This window comes from Melospiza georgiana, chromosome 1, assembly GCF_028018845.1.
Source record: "Melospiza georgiana isolate bMelGeo1 chromosome 1, bMelGeo1.pri, whole genome shotgun sequence".
Classification (NCBI taxonomy): Eukaryota; Metazoa; Chordata; class Aves; order Passeriformes; family Passerellidae; genus Melospiza; species Melospiza georgiana.
In genome coordinates this window covers 36,295,462-36,313,887 of record NC_080430.1, presented here as the reverse complement: position 1 = coordinate 36,313,887, position 18,426 = coordinate 36,295,462, and the positions used below count along the sequence as shown (strand labels likewise).

The following is an 18,426-nucleotide window of genomic DNA, read 5'->3' as shown; positions in this document are numbered from 1 at the left end:
TGAGATGACCATAACATTTATTAAAAACAGGGTAGTAACAAAACAACAATATTAGACACAAATTTTATTCTGTCTATATTAAAAAAGAAATCTTATAAACTAAGAACTGTCATGAAAAGAATCATATTTCCAGAAAGAGGGTTAAGAAATGTCACATTCATTTCATACACTGTAGTGCTGCAAGATGATTTGACAAGCCACAGAGGGATTTTGCTGCTGCTCAACAGTACCTTTCACAATATGATCTCCCAAGACACTTTCCAGCAAGAAATTAACTGATATTCCACATAGAAAAAGAAAAAAAAACCCACCACTGCAAAATACTTTCTAGTAAATGTAAGCTGTACAATGCTGAAATCTGTGCAAACTATGAGCTACCAAAGTTGTAGGAAAAGGACTCGAAAATATTTTTCCTTCTTCAGTCATGTTATTCTTTGCATAAAACCCATCCTGACCTACAACCAAAAATCCATTCTTTTTTTCACCAGCTTTCAAAAACTGCCCTACTTAGCAACAAGGAACATATTCCACACCTAACATACCTCTTTCTGTTTGTTATCATATGGAATATTACATTTTCCAAGTAACTCCTTTAAACATTGTGACTATGAATGACACCTCAGCTGTCTGTGAAATCATTGTATTTCCTTCCACTGCAACCTGCTTGCATTCTCATGCCTCTGGTTTCAGGAGCCTAGGACTCAGATTTAAATTCCTGCCAAGTTGTTGGCCTGAAGTAATACAGAGCTTTTTTCATCCTTTCTAGTATAACAAATGGAGAGCTTTGAATTGAGGCCTTGCTCTTTTTTTCTGAAGTTTTGTCTGTCAACAACAGCATTTTAAGAATCTTTAACTGTAGAAGCACCTGATCAGTGCAAGACCAATGCAGTTTACACTGTCCTGCAAGGACTCCCAGAAGTTTGTTACCAATGTCTCCTAAGCAAGTAAAAAGAGGAAGGTTTATGTAACTACATTGTTAACAATTACATAAGATTTCTTGGACCTAGAGTTCAGTCTCTATTATATTTTTGAAAAATCCTGGACTAGAGAAGCAAACACAAAAGCCCACCTGGCTTATGATAAAAGCAGCCACCAGAAGTTTTCAGCAGGAGCCCATTACTTATTCCCACTAACTATTGTAAGTAGAGCAGATGAGACATTTACAATAAGAAAGGGTTGTAAGGTGCACATTTCTAGAACACAGAACTGTATTCTAAATATTTTAAATAGTAAGAGAAAAAAAAGGCAGGGAGTAGCTTTTACCACGAATAATTTTGATTCTTCCAAAATGCAGCGACATGGCAGCTAGGAGTAAGGCTCTGAACCAAGCAGGGAAAACCACAATAGTGCTCTTCATTTGTCTTTTACACTAAAAAAAGTTTCATTTGTATTTATTTCACATAGAAACTTCTTAAACATTTATCAGCTATGCTGTATTTTAAAAGAACGCATCAGAAAAATCTTTCTCCATCACCTCAGCCAAAGGCACCATTTGATGAAGTACACTGAGCAGATTTACATAAAGCCTCTGTGATGGTGGATAATCAGGCACTAGGTTAAATCACCAGGTGACAGGTTTTTCCCAGCAAAAGATGCATTTAGTTGATGGCATCCCTTAATGTAATTTTATTAAATTCACCAGAAAAACTGAGAAAGACCTGAAATGAATTCAGTAATTCAATAAATTCACTTCAGAATACTTCCAATACATGAAGAAACCATTTGCAGACCATATTATAAATCTAAACATTAGAATCCTTTTTTTAAAACAAAATTAATTCACGATTCTTAGGTATATGTCAAGTGGTTAATCTTGTAAATCATTTTTATTGGCCAAAGTTTTAATCACAAGGCACTCAAATTATTATAGTGAACTTTATATATCCACTAAGGACTGAGTTGAATTTTGGCATTAGATGTAGAAGAAAAAAATATTTTCTGCAGCTGAACCCACTGAAAGTATATACTTGAGCTATGATTTCCAACTAATATAAAAATTCATCGGCAATTCTCAGGACAAAAAATGGTGAAATTTCTCCCAACAGGGCAAGAACTCCTAAATTACTATTTTTTGGAGGTGAAGTTCAATATTTATGGAAAGAAATATTAATTTCCACATGTAAAAAAAATGAAAATCCATGTCACGTTCTATTCTTGCTACTCCAACTGAGTGCATGTCACTTACACACAGAAGAAAAATCGCACACAATTAGATATTTTAGAACAAGCAGGAGAATTACCTGAAGCTTTGAGACTTAAATGCATCAAGGTAATGCTGCTGACAGGGATGCTCAGAAATTATGAGTCAAACATTGGACTCCCATCACAAAATGGTCACACAAAAGCACGAAGATTCAAAAATCTGCAGGAATTCAGGAGTAACCAAGGCATGTGTCAACAGAGCAGCTCAGCTGAGAAGGAGCAGGCTAATAGGGATTACTTTCCTTCTCAGTAGTGAGAAAGTAAAGAAGAAAAGAAAGAAAAAACAGTTTCCCTCCTCAAAGGAAAAAGACAAGCAACAGTGCTGGGATTTCCTTCCAAGATAATGTTGTTGTATCAATCTTCTGGGACACAAACTTCTAGTTATCTTTGTCCTTCGTTGCTTACTGTATTTAATAAACTTTTTAATCCTTGAATAATTCTCTGAAGTGAAACTTTAGATGCTCTATTTTCAGGAAGCTATCAGATCTCATTGTTGTACTTTGTGTGAGTTTTCTAAAGAATAAAAATGCCTTCCTAACTCTTCTGGACTCTGACACAGGCATTCTGAAGAGCCTCAGACATTATAAAGCAAAAGAAAAAAAAAGCTTGAATAAAAAAAATCCATTAACGTGAGGGCTGGACATGAACCTTGAAAGTCAACCACAGCTAGAAGCTCAATGTGCTAATCAGCAATGCTGTCACCAGCACCATGAAAAGACTTTGTAACACTTTAAAAGACTTCTAACAGAACAGCTGTCTCCTGCAAAGATGTGAATGGCAGCCACTTCCAACAGAAGTATCAGCAGCAGCACTGCCCTTCTTACACAGTTCTTTAAAAAGAAGGTTTTAAATATTTAGCAAAAGGTTTTAACAGCACTCTCCCACTGCCAATTAGCAGCAGTGATACCATTTAAATATTTGATGATGACAACACTAAAAATAAATAAATTAAAGTCCAATTTAGTATCACAATATTGCTAAACTTTCATTATGTTACAGTGGATCTACATACTTGACTGGCACACATTTGGAGTACCATTTTAGTCCTGCACTGCAAAAAATGAATGAAATAGAAGGAAAATATATATATAAAAGAGCACCAGAATAAAAAAAGCATAGAAAAGCTTCAATAGGTGAAACATCAAGATTTTTTAGTCCAGAAAAAGAAATTACATGAGGCAAATGTGATGAACACCTCTCAGCTCCTTTGTGGAAAAGAGAAAGTGTTGTTCCAACATAAGAGCCAGGGGATACCAGGTAAACAAGTAAAAAGCTGCCTAGTAAAACCATGCAAAGAAAAAACAAAGAGAGGGGAGAAGAGGACTTCTTCACACAACATTTAGTTAAGAAAGTGCCATAGGATGTTAAAAGCTTCCAAAAGTCAAACTGGCCTTTGGCAATTAATGGGGGGGAAAAAGCCACCTGTAAGGATTAAATGTGCCTTAGCTCCAGATCACTCAAGGCTGTAAGCAGATGTCAGGAAAGGAGGCTTTTTCCATTCTTCCTGTTGGAGGCAACATCATGAGCCAAATGGACTTTTCAGCCTGACCCAGGCAGCCATCCTTAAAACTCACAAGGGCTGGGAGAGCTTTTGAAGGCTGGGGGAAAGAGATGCATTTAGCCCAAGCTGTGCAGCCAGCTTTCATCACACACAGGTTCAAGCCCCAAAGCCTGTGGGGCTCCAACCCAGTGTGAAGGTTGAGCAGCCTGCCCTGGGCTCTGCCCTCCCCTTTCATCACTCCTTTGCTGGGACTCACAGGCAGACACCAAGCACTGCACAGAGCACACCGAGTTCTGCTCTGCTCCAGCCCTTTGCTGGCAATAAAAGGTTCTCCAGCAGCTGTTCCAGACAAAAAGCAGAGTGTGGCCAGGCTGTTACTGCTGAAGCAGGAAGACCAAGCTGTATGAAGGATGCAGAGAGCCAAGAAGAGGAGGGACGAGCAGGCAGGGTGACACAACAGATGAGGTGACAGACACAAACCAGATCCAGGCCAAGCAGGCTACTGAAAGACCAATGCTATCAATTCCACAGCATCTTTCTAAATCTACAAAATACCACAAGATAATTCTTATAACAACTGAAAGCATTTGGTGCCAAAGACCAATGCTATCAATTCCACAGTATCCTTCTAAACCTACAAAACACCACAAGGTAATTCTCATAACAACTGAAAGCATTCAGTGCCGTCCCTCCACACCACCACACTCAGAGCAGATTCCACACCAGGCTGGCTGCTCCCTCCAGAAGGACCAAGCATGAGGCATATGGAACACATTATTTAAGCTGAAAAGTGCTAACCTCAAACAATGCTTGTGAAACACATCTCTGCAACTACTGCAACTGGGAAGAACAACGAGAAGTTAAAGGACACTTGGGTTTAACAAATGTAGTACATCCAATAAGCCATGTAAAGCTCTTGGGGGGTGGTCTTCAAAACCAAGGAATCCTATTACTACAGGGACTCAAACTACTCATGTCTGATCTAGCTTTCTCCACTATGTGGTAGTAATGTGCCATGCCTAAATACATTCTCATTTCACATAAATATTAGCCTTGAACTCTAGAATAACCCTGGCTTTTTGCAAAAAACTGCCATCAACATATCTCAAAAAAATCATTATTTAGGGGCCATTCTCTGTAAACAACAAAATACATTTCAGTTCATTCAAATCATTTCCTGAAGTGATTTATTTCCAACTATTATATAGTTTTTCCTTCCCTATGTAGCAAAAATCTATGTATTTGCATTGTAAACATGAATATTACAATGATGTAAGAATTATTTCAGCAATTCACAAACTAACATTTGCTACAATACATACATTCTGCTTTAAATGTACTAAACAAAGAAGCATGGTAGAGTATACAAAGTCACTGTCTTGCCTTCTTTTTTGTGTTCCTGTACTGTTCACAGGAGTTACTTAAAATCAATAAATAGCTGCCTATCCTAAAACCCCCAACAATAGGAAAGAAAACATTATTAACAAAAGCTTCAACACAAGCTGAATTCCTGTCTTTTTAGTCTAAACTACACTTTGGTAATACAAAGCAATGAAATTATATTTTTCTAAATAAGCAGCCATTTACATTTAATTTTATGGAATGCAACTAGAGCAAACATTTGGACACATGAAACTCTTTTATCACAAGGAACTAGGTAATTAAATATATAAATCATCCTGGGTTTTCCATCATGAGAGGTACTTCACAAAACAAAACCCATGCAGACCATTCTGCTGCTGCAGAATTTCACAATCATTCCTCCTCTCCTATCCTACAGTTAAAAGGGCAGTAAAGGATGGGGATATGTTCACAGATGCTAAAACATCAAAGCACACACAGAGCTGTAAAATGCTCTGGGTTTTTTTAGTGTAAGCAAAATAATAATGCTGGTAAAAAGAAAAAAACAAGTATAAGAAACTAAAGGGGAAAAGTTAAAATCACAGAAACTCAGCCATAAAAGGATCTTGAAAATTCTGTGGATGTGTTTTTTACCAAAAAAAGCAGCAGTATTCTGCAATACTGATTATCTCATAATTTAAAGGAAATATCAAACCATTTTAATCAATTCTAGCAAAGGCATTAGGACAGTCATTACACTAATAGGCATAATATCAATTATCTGCTATATACTTGTAAGGTACCCATTTCTTATACCAAAGTGAAACACCTATATAAGTTTCTTTTGTTAAAGATTTTTAGAGTTAATTTTGAAATCCCACTTAATATCTTGCTATTTTTTATTGTTCATTTGATAAAACTGTCAGCTGCTATTCTGAAAAGGAGTTGGTTTGTTTGTTTAAAGATACTTCCTGTCTGCCTGCACTTATTTCCAGAATGTGAATATTTGGTATCTGAAAAGATCCCTGAGCATGGTATACAATCTGAACTACTCAGGGATATTTTATTACTTACTCCAAAAGGCCACATGACATTAGAAGGAATCCCAAGAGAGGCAGAAATGAATCACAGCCATTTTACTTTCCCAAGGCTGCACCAGGTAACACTGTGAGCCTCAGTGCTGCCAATTTCCAGTCACTCTCTATAACGCACCCTTCAGTGCTTTGACCATTCAAGTTTTGTGGTATAGGAGGGAAGAACAGGTGAGTGAATCAGGGATGTTCCTCTTCAGAAACAAGGGACAGGTGAGTCTGTACACACAGCTCTGGAAAAGAAGCAATTTAAGTAGATATAAAGAGAGGTACTGCAGTCAAGAGGACGGGAAACAATCCTTTCAAAGGACAGCTTCATGCACAGTCCTCTACAACAGGGAAAAGCAAGTGCAGCATGGCACTGCCCCTGTTTCAAAGGCATGCCAGATGTGAAGATCCAGTGTAAAACAGTAACAATACTCTTCATAAACACAGCTGCAAAACAGGGAAAGAGGCCACTTGCTACTTACTCTCCTTAAAGACAAACAAACCAGCCCCTTCCAAAGGGCCCTTTTGTGCCAGTGCTGCAATCCAGTAATAATAATAATATCATCAATTTGTACTTACCAACAATTATTTTAATATATTTAGAAGGGAAAAATATTTTCTCATAAATTGTATTTTTGAACTAGATTCTGCAACATCATATTGCTCTATATAAAGGTGGTAAAGAATACACATAACCAATTTTTATGTTAACCATGGAATATATAATTTGATCTTGTAACAAATTTTATAATTACTTAACAACAGCAGCAAAAAAAAAAAAAATCACATACCACATATGATAAAATGAGAGCATCATTAAAACAGGATGTTTACCTGAAGGTGGAAGAGCTGCATGTATGTTAAAGGTAAGTTAAAACTAGAAAGAACCTGGCAAATTGAAGGTATAATCTGAAATAATTAGAATGCAGTTAGTAGGACAAGTACAAGCTTTCTGCAGATGATTGCTTTTGCCCATTACAAAGAGAAACAATCAGGCAGCAGCCTGCATAGAAGGATCATAATGAAAAGGTGATTAAAAGACAAAAGCATTATACTGAAATTTATTAACAGTTGATCCTGTAGCAGAGCAGTGGAGCAGAGTAGACTGACCTCTTGAGGTCTCTTCCAGCCCGATTTTTAAACCTTCTTCAATACATATACATGTTTTTGTATTACATGTATTGCTGATTTTTATCACATTTTTATAATTTCCTCTTCTTCATGCATATTACACATAAATTATTATATACCTTTCCTCCCCCAAAATTGACCTGTTAATGTTTATATTTACACATATAAATTCTGAACATAATCCCACATTTGAGTGAAAACACAAATAATTTAGAATCCATGTACTACTATTATAATATGTCTTCCAAATTAATTTGGCCCTTAGAGATTGATAATTGGTGAATTTTATATAAGGGTTTTTTCCTAACAGAGTCAGTGCAAATAATACAAAGATTGATGGTAATATCATCCATGGACCAGCAAAGGCTGGGAAACTACACTATTAATTTGTCCTGTAAGTCTCGGTTTAAATTCTTTTAATCTTCCATGAATGTAGTCAAATCATGGGAGCACAGTGTATTATTTGTGAGCCATGGGCAGGACACCACTGCTCTAATTCCTAGTTTGAAAATAGGCTAAACTAGTTGTGTCACTGATCAAGCCTGATAATAGGCATAAGTAAAAATCTCATCAGGTATTCATAATGATTTTTAATTCCATTAATTAATTTTTCACCACTGAACAGACTGAACATGTTTTGTGGATAGTCTAAGGTTCTGTGGGCAGAGGAGTTGTTATTATTCACACTAGCCAAGCTCTTTACTCAGTCAACAGAAATAGATAAGCTCTTCCAGAAGAAAAGTCAGAGAAGCTAAATTCATCCAAATTAAGAGCTTCAAGTCAGATTTTGGAAAAAGTACTTCTCTTCACAGACTATAGTATATAAGCTAACTAAATCACAAAGGCAGTATCCTCATGTATACATTTCTACAAACAACTTTTTTTATGTGTTGCATATCTCCAAATAAAATTTTGATTACTGTGGTCTACAGAAACTACTAATGCAAGTAAAATACATTGCACAACATACCCACTCAGTGGCTATGACACAAAGTGTCACAGTTAACAAGTAGAAAACTGCCTGATACATAGGTCTAATGTATATATGATACTCTATGCAAATACTTCAGGTATACAGCTTTTGTATCTCAGAAGATATGCTCCATATGGTGTTAAATATTCTTTCAAAAATATTCAATTTTTTAACAAAATAGGAAGCCAGTACAAAATCAGTAGTAGAGGATGGAGAAGGAATACAAATATGGATAGGTGCTGGTAACCTTCTATAATCTAGCTGCAAGTCCAACAAATCACAGAGACAGCACCTTCTAAAGGACAGCTGCAGGACTCATGGAGCTGCAAGCAGCTTTTCAGGTCTCTCATACTGACAAACCAGAGAGATAGGACAGATCTGCATTAAAACAAAAAGAAAAAGCTGAGAAGCAAACAAAAACAAATCCAGAAATTGCCTCTCAGAGAAGCTGACACTTTGGCTGCGCAGTTGAATGGCGGTCCAGGGTGATATGTAGGGGGAGCTCAACTATCACAGCCTTCTTTCCTAAATATATGCCTTTTTTTTGTGCTGTCAGTTTTGGTGTCAATTAGCACATGTGCTCTAGGCAAAATATCTTTTACTGCTGGGACATCCATGTCCTTCTTTGAAAGATCTTCTGTAACCAGAAGGAATTCAGCTGATACTGTCACATTTTGTTTCCAAGGGGAAGGGCACGAGTAAATCAAATATGTTGTTTCTTTCTTTCCTCTCCATGGTTGTTTTCTTTGAAATTAAGGAACCATCTTTGGGCCAAATCAAATTTGCTTGCATCATTACACAGGTTTCTTTGCAATATGAAAAATGATTGAAAATCAGGTAATTTCATATACTTTAAACTGTGTCCAGCAACCTAATTCCTTGATATTCTTTCAGATGGAAGCCAAATATATATGACCTATTCCTGGGCCTCCATGAGGACTTGCAAATATTGTGGCTAAGATAATTTAGGACTGCAAAGAACCTGAGTCCACTGAAAATGCTACATTAGAGCTTACCATGAATGCAAGAATTTGTGTTAAAGCCTTTAAAACGATCATAGTTGTAGAAAACACTGTACAACATTTTCCATATTTCATATTTTTTACACCTGATACAAATGGGTTTATAGTATGAACTAGAGATCACAGAAGACTGAACAAGTTAGCAACACATTCTGGCACTCTAACAAGAAAGAAGATCTTGATGTACATGCTGTCTAAATCCCCTGTCATAGAAAGACATGGATATGTTTAGTTTCAAAGGAAAGCTCTGCTGAAAATTATACCCCAGAGTATCTACCTGCTAAATTTGGTTCCTCTCTTCTTACAGGCTTTGAAAGATAGACGTTTACAATGCTCAGCAAGTACATGACTTTACAGAATGAAAGCTTGAGTTTAGACTCATAAGCAAAAAGGAAAGATGCAAATTTGTTTAAGTTATCAGCCAAGAAATTTATTGCATACACCAATACTGAGATCAGTAATGGTATATGCAAAAAAACCACCCTGAACTTTGCTTCCACACACATGTTGATAAAAACACTCCTGCTCACAGAATGCTAAAGCCACATTTTTTTCACTGCTGCCTTCCTAAATAACTGCAGTCTCTCCTAAGTGTATCTCTTCTCATTTTATTACTGCAACCTGTCTCCTAATAAAGACACATCTATCCCCATGGATCTCTTCCTGTCTAGGTCTATGGCTTTGGGAAACAATGAGGTTCTGTAAGCATTTATTGGACACCCCTGGAAGCAGGCAGCTCTGAGGAAACATATCCATCCACCACAAGTCACTTGCTGCCTGAAAGATTCTCAAACGCCTACAACCTCAAAGTCTCTTTAAGAAAGGCGTGGAGGAACCTCACACTAAAATAAAGCAAGCTCACTGCCAACTGTCAGAGAAGCTAAGAAAAGTTCACAGGATGCTTAAACCCACTTTGAACTGCAAGATGTAAATTAATTTCACAGAATATTATAGGAAATGTTGTAGGAAATTACATAATAGGAAACCACAGCTAGCTGTGCCAAGGAAAATATTATGGAAAAACAAAACAGTCACCCCAAAACCCGCTACATACAAACAAGTGGTATATAAATTAGTTCACAAGTCAGGTATCCAAGAGCCTTAATCCCATGGATGCACAATGTATCATCACTATAGCCTCTTGAAAAATCAGAATCTCATAAATACAGAGAATAAGAAAGTGAAAAAGTCTCTATAAACACATGTATATAGTCCCTGGCTCTCAAATTTGGTTCAACAAAGGCAATCAATAAAATAGGTGATATAATAAAAATTGCTACAAATTCAATACAAATTGCTACAAATTCAATTTAATCCTTTCAGCCTAAACAGAGCTGATACATGAGAATGAAAGGCCAAGTAAACTACTATGTATAAAGACTGCGTTACTTTTTCCAGTAATAGCAGCTGCAGCACCTGTCATCATCCTAGGTGACACCTCAGCCTCGAAGGGTAAATCATCTTATACCAAACGAGAAAGGAAAAGTCAAAATTAGCAGGTGCACAAAAGAAATAAAACGGAAAAAATATGGAGCTACTGGAAAAAGGGAACAGATACTGCAAGTAAGAAAGGAAAGGGAAAAAGGCAGCAACTGCTCTTCTCAGAGTTATGAAAATAGACAGCCAATGGAAGCACAGACTGAAACCAAAATAAAACACGGATCTGCGCTCCTGATTTTCATGCACAAACATGTGGTTCTAAAGAATTTAATCCGAACTAGAACTATTATTAAAATGTCAATTCTCAGTTTGTGACCCAAGCACCTACACAGCAATTGACAGACACAACATTTAAGTATTAGATATTCCATAAAGGTGCATTATACAGATCAACTACAAAGTCATGTTTTGCATGAATGTAGTCCCTGGACCTCAGATTTGGTTCAACAAAGGCAATCGATTTTTTCATGTTTTGCATGAATGTATGAAATCTACATCTGCGTGGAACAGACCCGTTCCTTAAGGTTACTTTGTATCTTCTTTAAGAGCAGATATAAGCTATTAAAACTCCAGGAACACTTTCCAAAAGCATATTACATCTTACTTTTCCCATTCTTTACAGACTTCTGCTCTACAAGAGCAGGCAAGAAGCATCTTCATGTTTGCTACCCATGTCAGATATTCCATAAGGTTTCATAGTGAAAACCAGGCACCAATACACCTGGACTCAAACCACCTGAACTGCTGAACTCAGCAGGCAAAATCATAATCAGAATATATTTAGACAAGTGATTTTTCCCAGAAGTATTAAAACAGTCATATCTAAAATAAATATGGACCACATAACTTTAAATGCAGTGTTGCCACATTTCTCCACCTGAAATAATTATTCAAATAATAACAGAAAGTTTTAGTAATCAGTTCTTGGCTGCTACACAGATTACTGCTCACATCTGCAAAATGGTATTCAGCAGCAATAATAGCAGAAAGTTGAATAATTTTGTATTCCAAAGTGCTATCATTGCTGTAGAAACTAAGAACCTTGACTTGGGTATCCATGAAATGTAATTCAAAACCTATTTCCTTATCTCATGCTTCTTGATCTTAATATATCACAAATCCCTAGGTACTGTGACCTTGCTTGGTCCCCAGAGAGGCAGAAGGTTGCAGCACAATTAAATCATACACTACAAAGTAGTAGAACAGCATGGTAGACACTGCAAACAACACTACTGTCTTTCTTAGGCTACCACAGAAGAAACAAGAAACTGTTAAGAAGTAAAAGACCTTTAAAAATCACTGATAAATCCAGCAAATATGAAATTATTCCAATATTGAGCTCAGCTGCCCCCTATCCATTGTTATGATTTCTTTAGCACACACACACACGCCCAGCATCACTGCTCAAACAGGAAGGGTGGGTACAGCCTGTCAAATGTGTTCCACTGCTCACTGCCCTTGCTCTCCCCTTGGTTTGTACAGCAAGGCCCAGGAGACAGTAACACAACTTTCAATACACTATTGTGCATTGGTATTCTTGATATTCTGCACATTTTTCTATCCAAGCAACAGAACAACAGAGATAATGGCTAAAACACGGACTGATTGTGTGAAATTCATGCTCTAACTGTGGCGAATTGTGTTTTGTTTGGTGTCGTGATGGTGTTGGTTTTGACTTTGGCGTGGGGAATTCTTTTCTGTTGATGCGACTGACATTTGTGAAGATCCCATGATGGATGTGGATTTTAGTGATAAGGGCTGGCATGCCTCTTGGGTTTGCATGACAAGATTTTGGTAGCAGGGGGGCTACAAGGGTGGCTTCTGTGAGAGGCTGCCAGTGGCTTCACCTATGACCAACACAACCAACACCAGCCAGCTCCAGATGGCCAAGCCAGCCCCACCAGTGGCTGTGGCAGTGCCTCTGGGATTACAGGGTTAACAGGGGAGGGAAAAAACACTGCTCAGAAGTGACTGCAGCCAGAGAAAGGGGGGGACAACAGACAAGTGAAACAACACTGCAGACACCAAGGTCAGTGAAGGGGTGGGAGGAGGTGCTCCAGGTGCCAGAGCTGAGATTTCCCTGCAGCCCCAGAGAAGAGCAGGGTGAGACAGGCTGTCCCCTAGCAGGCCATGGAGGACTCCATGGCACCGGAGCTGGATGCCTGAAGGGGGCTGCAGCCCTGTGGGAAACCCAACCTGGAGAGGGCTCCTGGAAGGATTTGTGACCCCATGTGGGACCCACACTGGAGCAGTTCACGAACAACTACACTCTGTGGGTAAGACTCAGCCTATAGAAGTTCACGGTCCCTCCCAAGGGAGGAGACACAATGCTGGAGCAGGGTAAAAGTGTGAGGAGTCCTCCCCTGAGGAGGAAGGAACTGCAGAAATATGTGATGAGCTGACCACAACCCTCCTTCCACATCCCCCTGCACCACAGGAGAGGGGCAGAATGAAGGGAAGGTTCTTTTAAGCACCTTAATATGGTTTTATTTCTTATTATCCTATACTGATTTGATTAGTAATAAATTAGTTTCCCCATATTAACTGTAATTAACAAATTACTGTCATGTTTTGTCCTTGACAGTAATTTCTGAGAGATCTCTCCCTGTCCTTACCTCAACCCATGAGCCTTTCATTCTACCTCCTCTTCCCTGTCCAGCTGAGGAGGGGAGTGATAGAGTGGCTTTGGTGGGTGTCTGGAATCCAGCCAAGGTCAGCCTACCACAGCTGATTTTGGAAGCATATAAATATCTAAGAAGACAACACATCTAGCTTAATTTAGATCTAGCTGATCTTGATTAAACTCAGATCTTAAGTACTTGAAGTTGTGCCTCATTTCACAGCTGTTATACCATTGGAGCAATTTCTCTGTGTTCTCTCAGCATTTTCATTGGAGTTGGGAAAGCTAACCCAACATATATCTCAGGAACCATGGATTTAAGAAACCAAAACAAGCGTCTTGGTAGAAATAACAGTATTTTTTTAAAAATCCCATTCCTTTTTGCCCAAGCTACATTCTACCACTGATGCTCTCCCTGTTTTTCAAGCTGAAACATAAGCGTTCAGAATATGCAGAGCTACATATAAAGATGTTTCCATAGGTGAAGTACAACTCAGCCTACTGCTAAACGAGCTGTCATTTTTAACAAGAAGAATGTTCCCTATTATGTACCTTCTCCCACCCCCAGCCCAATGAGAGCCTGAATCTCTCATCACCTGCTGTGTGCCTGTCACACACACAAGCCAATGGAGCCACTAAATTGCTCTGCACAGGTGCATCCCAAATAACAAGCATACTGTGCAATTCACGTCTTCCCCTGCCAGGCTGGTGCCCATGTTGTCTTGTCACAAGCCAGCTAGTTTCTCTCACCTTCCCTAACAGGAGCTAGACCCTTCTACTTTAATAAACCTCAAAACACGACACCCTGCTACCCCCAAGCGTGGATGTATACAAAGCCATCCTCTCACTGTTGTCCACTTCTGACAAAGGAAAAATCAAGTCCCCTCGCCACAGGGGGGAGGAAAAAAAGAGAAAGAAAAAAGCTGCCTGTCTTTTCATCCAGAGCCAAGGCTCTGTGAGCCCAGTGTATCGCCCGCATCTCCCTGCCTCTGTCACAGAGAAAAAGACCCCGATGGGGAGGAGCAGGAGCTCTTACCTTAATTATGCTGCTCCTCCGGGGGATGCCGGGTTTGCCTTCTCGTTGTTGACTGGCGGAAAATCCTCTTTCTTTGCTGCTGCTCTCCGGGCTTGCAGGAGGAGCTGATCCCGGCTCCTCACCGGCTCCCGGCTGGGCACAGTCCCCGTTGGACACCCGGCTGCCCGCACTGTCAAAGCGGGATCTCCCGCCGCCGCCGCCTCCTCCTCCTCCTTCCCCATCTCCTGCCTTGAACGCCACCTTGCCTTGGACCGGCCCCGGGGAGGAGGGCAGCCCCCCGCCGCCGGTGCCGCCACCGCTGCCCAACTCCGCCATCAGCCTCCCTGGCTACGGCAGAAGCACCGCCGCTGCCCCCCTCCCCTCCTCCCGCGGTGCCGCTCCTTCCGCTTTCTCTCTATTTACGATCGGGGGATTTTGAGCCTAAGTCTCTCCCCCCCGCGCATTTGGCAGCCGAGGCCGCGCAGCTCCAAGAGGGGAGGGGGGACGGACGAAACGTGTCGGTGGCGGCTCGGCGAGCACCAGTCCCGCAGCACCTGGGGAGGGAAAAGGAGACGAAACGTGACAACCGCTCCTCGCACGAGGCGGGGGAGCGTCGCACCGCCCTGCGCGCACACACGGACACGCGTGGGAGGAGAGGGGCTGCCCAGGGTGCCCGCCCGCACACCCGCGACCCGCCGGGGGCGCCGAGCGGGGCAATGAGCGCAGCCCCGCCGCGGGGACGGGGACCGGCCCGCCCCGGGGCGCGGGAGGCTGGAGGGGACCGAAGGAACGGAGCTTTTGGGGCTGCTCAGCCGGGAAAAACGAGAGGCGTTGATGGCGGTATTTTCTCACCCTGATACAGCGACACCCACAATCGCTGAAGCAACGAAGCGGGAGCGAAAAGAGAACTTGCAGAACAACACGCCCCAAAGCCTCCGGCCCCGGCCCGGGGGAAAGCCCGTCCCAAGCACGGCGGGGACCATCCGCCGCAGCCCCTCTCCGGCCACGACCGGCGGCCAGAAGCGGCGGAACACGAGCAGGCTCGCCGCCGCCGCCCCGCGGGGCAGCCCCGGGCGCCCTCGGCAACTTTTCTCCCTTCCCGCTGCCTGCCGACATCCAGCCGCTCCAGAGCGGAGACAGCCCGGCCGGGGCAGCGGCGGCACCCCCAGCCCCGCGGCAGCCTCGCCCGCAGCCGCCCCCCGCCCTCACGCTGCGGCCCCGCTACCCACCTCGGCGGCGAGCGGAGCCCCGGCTGCCGCTGCTGCAGGAGCCGCTTTTCCCCTCTCCCCTCCTCCCCGCTATGGTCGCCGCCTCTGCCCGGAGCCGGATACAGAGAGAAACTGATTCATGTGGCTGCTTCCCTCGCTCTCCGCTGCTGCTGCCGCCGCCTTCCCCGGCCCAATGCTCGGCAGCAGCCCCGTGGGGGGAAACGCCGGCAGCGCCGAAGAGAGAGGCAGCCCCGGCCGCCCCCGCGAGGAAACTCTCGGGGGAAGGCTGAGCGAGCGATCGGGCTCGCCCCCCTGGCGCCGCCGCCGCCAGTCACAGGGCCGGCCCCGCGCGGATTGGCGGCCCCGCCGCCAGCACCCCCTCCGGCAGCTCGGGGGCGCTCCGCCCGAGGGCAGGCCCGCCCGCCCCTTCCCGCGCCCCGCGCTCACCGGAGCGTTCCTCCGCGCCTCCCGCCCCGCGCCTCTCGGCCGGGCTCCGGGCCCACACAAAAGAGCCCGTGCCCGGCCCCTCGCTCCCGGCCGCATCATCTGCTCCCCTCCGCCCGGACGGCGGCTCCTCCCGCCCCTCCCGTCGGCGCCCCGGGCCCTTCAGCCGCCCTGCCCACCCGAGGGGCTGCGGCCGCCCGGGCGCGCAGGAAGGGCGGGGGGCCGCGGTGGAATGGCTGGAACGGCCCTACTGGGCGCTGACAGCCCAATTAGTCCAATTAGAGCCGTTAATTATTAAAGGAACGAATGTGATGGAGTGCTGGAATATTAAAAGCTTAACGGAAACTGCAACTTGATGGTTGCCTTCAAGCGTGTCCACAATACAGCATGCTCGGCCGGCGTGCCCTCGCATACCCCATACACGCTGGTTTAGGTTTGCTATGAGACAAACAGGAGGCACTTGGTGGAAGAGCAGTAATTCAGAGAGCCGCATATTTATTTTTACCTCTTAACACAGCTGCATGTTGCAAGAGCTTGATATTTCACGATTAAGTTGAATAAAGGGAAATGAAATGCCATAGTTGAGGCACTTGGCCCTTTGCTTGAAATTCAGAAATTGAGTCAGTTTGGGAGACAATACATTGAGAACATGAGCAAAATTGGAAATCGCAGAAATAAGAGTGCAAAGAGTCACACAGAGCAAACAGACACCTAAGACGGCCCACACCATCTGACCTTCAGCATTTGGCTGAAGTGCTTAATGCAGGAGTTTGACTCAGATTATAGTCGAATGAAAGCACTACACTTTTAATTTAGGTTCCCTCAGTTGCCCTCGGGAGATCACTGGCTGTGCCTGGAACTGCTGGCACAGAGATCAGATACCTATCCTAAATAGCTTGAATAAGGCAGCACAAATATCCCCCTTCAGGATACTGGTGCTGAAAACACTGGATTGAAGGGTACATTTTCAGTCCTGTTCCCCAGCTCCCAGACTTTGCCACATGTGCAGTGGCTCTGCAGTGCCATTGTACCTTTGTGGTGGCCCAATGCTCTGAGCAGTCTCCAAAAGGAAGGCACCTCCACCTTTTTCTTCAGAACACCAAGGGACATCTCACTCCTCCAAAACATAGAGCCACAGGGATGGTATCTTCTGTCTTTTTTTACTGTTTAGATCACTTGGAGCATGAGAGCCCTCATTTCAATCTCCTCTTCCTGAAGAGATTGACGTCTGTGTCCCCACGGTCATTAAGCAGCCACCAACTTACAGGCTGGTGGTGGTGAGAGCGTTTTCTTCAATATTCTGTCTGCAATCTGGACAATGCTGCTTGTCACTGCAGCAGAAAAGGAACCATAAGGTGTGATGCAGATTGGAGGAAAGTATGAAGCTCTTTGGAGAATATTACTTACTCAGGATTTCTAGTGGGTCAAGGAAGTTCAGAACCTGACACTGCTACGTGACTCATATATGGTCCCAATTTAATCAAACTATTAACAAAGCTTAAGGTTAAATGAAAACGTGCACATTTGCAGGATTTAGACTGTAAACACTAGGGACATTAATATTAAACTTAAGATCTGAAATAGCCAAAGTTTGTGGTTTTCATTAGCGGTAATACAGTCATTTTACCATTTGCCCTCATGCGAACATCTCCTGCCTGAACATCTTGCCTCACCATTTAACTAGGAAAAGTCAGCCTTGAATATTAAATATTATCCAGTATTGTATCTACAGATGTGGACATCACAAACATCCCCCTACAGGAGACACTTTGTCATTAGGAGCGTCACTGTTTCTTCTGAAGGATGAAATTTATACAAAACAGGTACAAAATGTTATTAGAACCATTTGTCACAGAGCCTTGCCAGTAAACTGGTGAGGAAGATGTGTGCTTTCTGTCGTCTTGCTGCTTAAGATGCACATAGCAGAATACCAGTTTTAAGGCCTTTAGCAGAATTTGATCAGTCCTATCTCAGAGAAAAAAGGATTAAAAAAACCCTTTTTAACTCCGCTTATCTGTCCAACCTGTATAGAAACAAGATAACAACACTGAAAAAGAAATCATTTAACTTTAGCCTTGGCAGTTCTGTAATGAATGATATCAAGACCTGCAGACATTGCCAGACTTTTGACTGTGAAGGTGATGATTCAAAGAAAAGAGTAAAACTTCTGAATCTAGTCTTAAGGATGCATGCACACAAATCAATACAATAGTATCTGTATTATGCTTATTCTAAATATTGAAATTGAATTACTGATAAAAACATTGTATCAGACACTAAACTAGAGAGGTTGTTCTAGCAAGATGGAGGTAGAAAATCCTCCAAATCTGAGATTTCTTCTGACGACCATTAGCTGATTTTTCTTATTGTGCCATTCTGTTTTACAGGACTTCTTTAAATTAGTCCAGTGTTTATTCAGATTCATTTTGAATGCTTAAAGTTGAAAAATA

The 18,426-nt window shown here is 42.3% G+C and overlaps 1 protein-coding gene across 1 annotated transcript in view; it reads right to left on the bottom strand.

The window, feature by feature from the left end:
- Positions 1-15,805, bottom strand: part of PLCL2 (phospholipase C like 2) — a 99,708-nt gene extending 83,903 nt beyond the window's left edge. The window contains exons 1-2 of the mRNA XM_058032537.1: positions 15,554-15,805; positions 14,346-14,878 (exon numbers count right to left, since the gene is read on the bottom strand). Coding sequence (XP_057888520.1) covers positions 14,346-14,660 — 315 coding nt within the window. The 5' untranslated portion in view covers positions 14,661-14,878; positions 15,554-15,805. The remainder of the gene's footprint in view (positions 1-14,345; positions 14,879-15,553) is intronic.
- Positions 15,806-18,426: the final 2,621 nt, after the last annotated feature.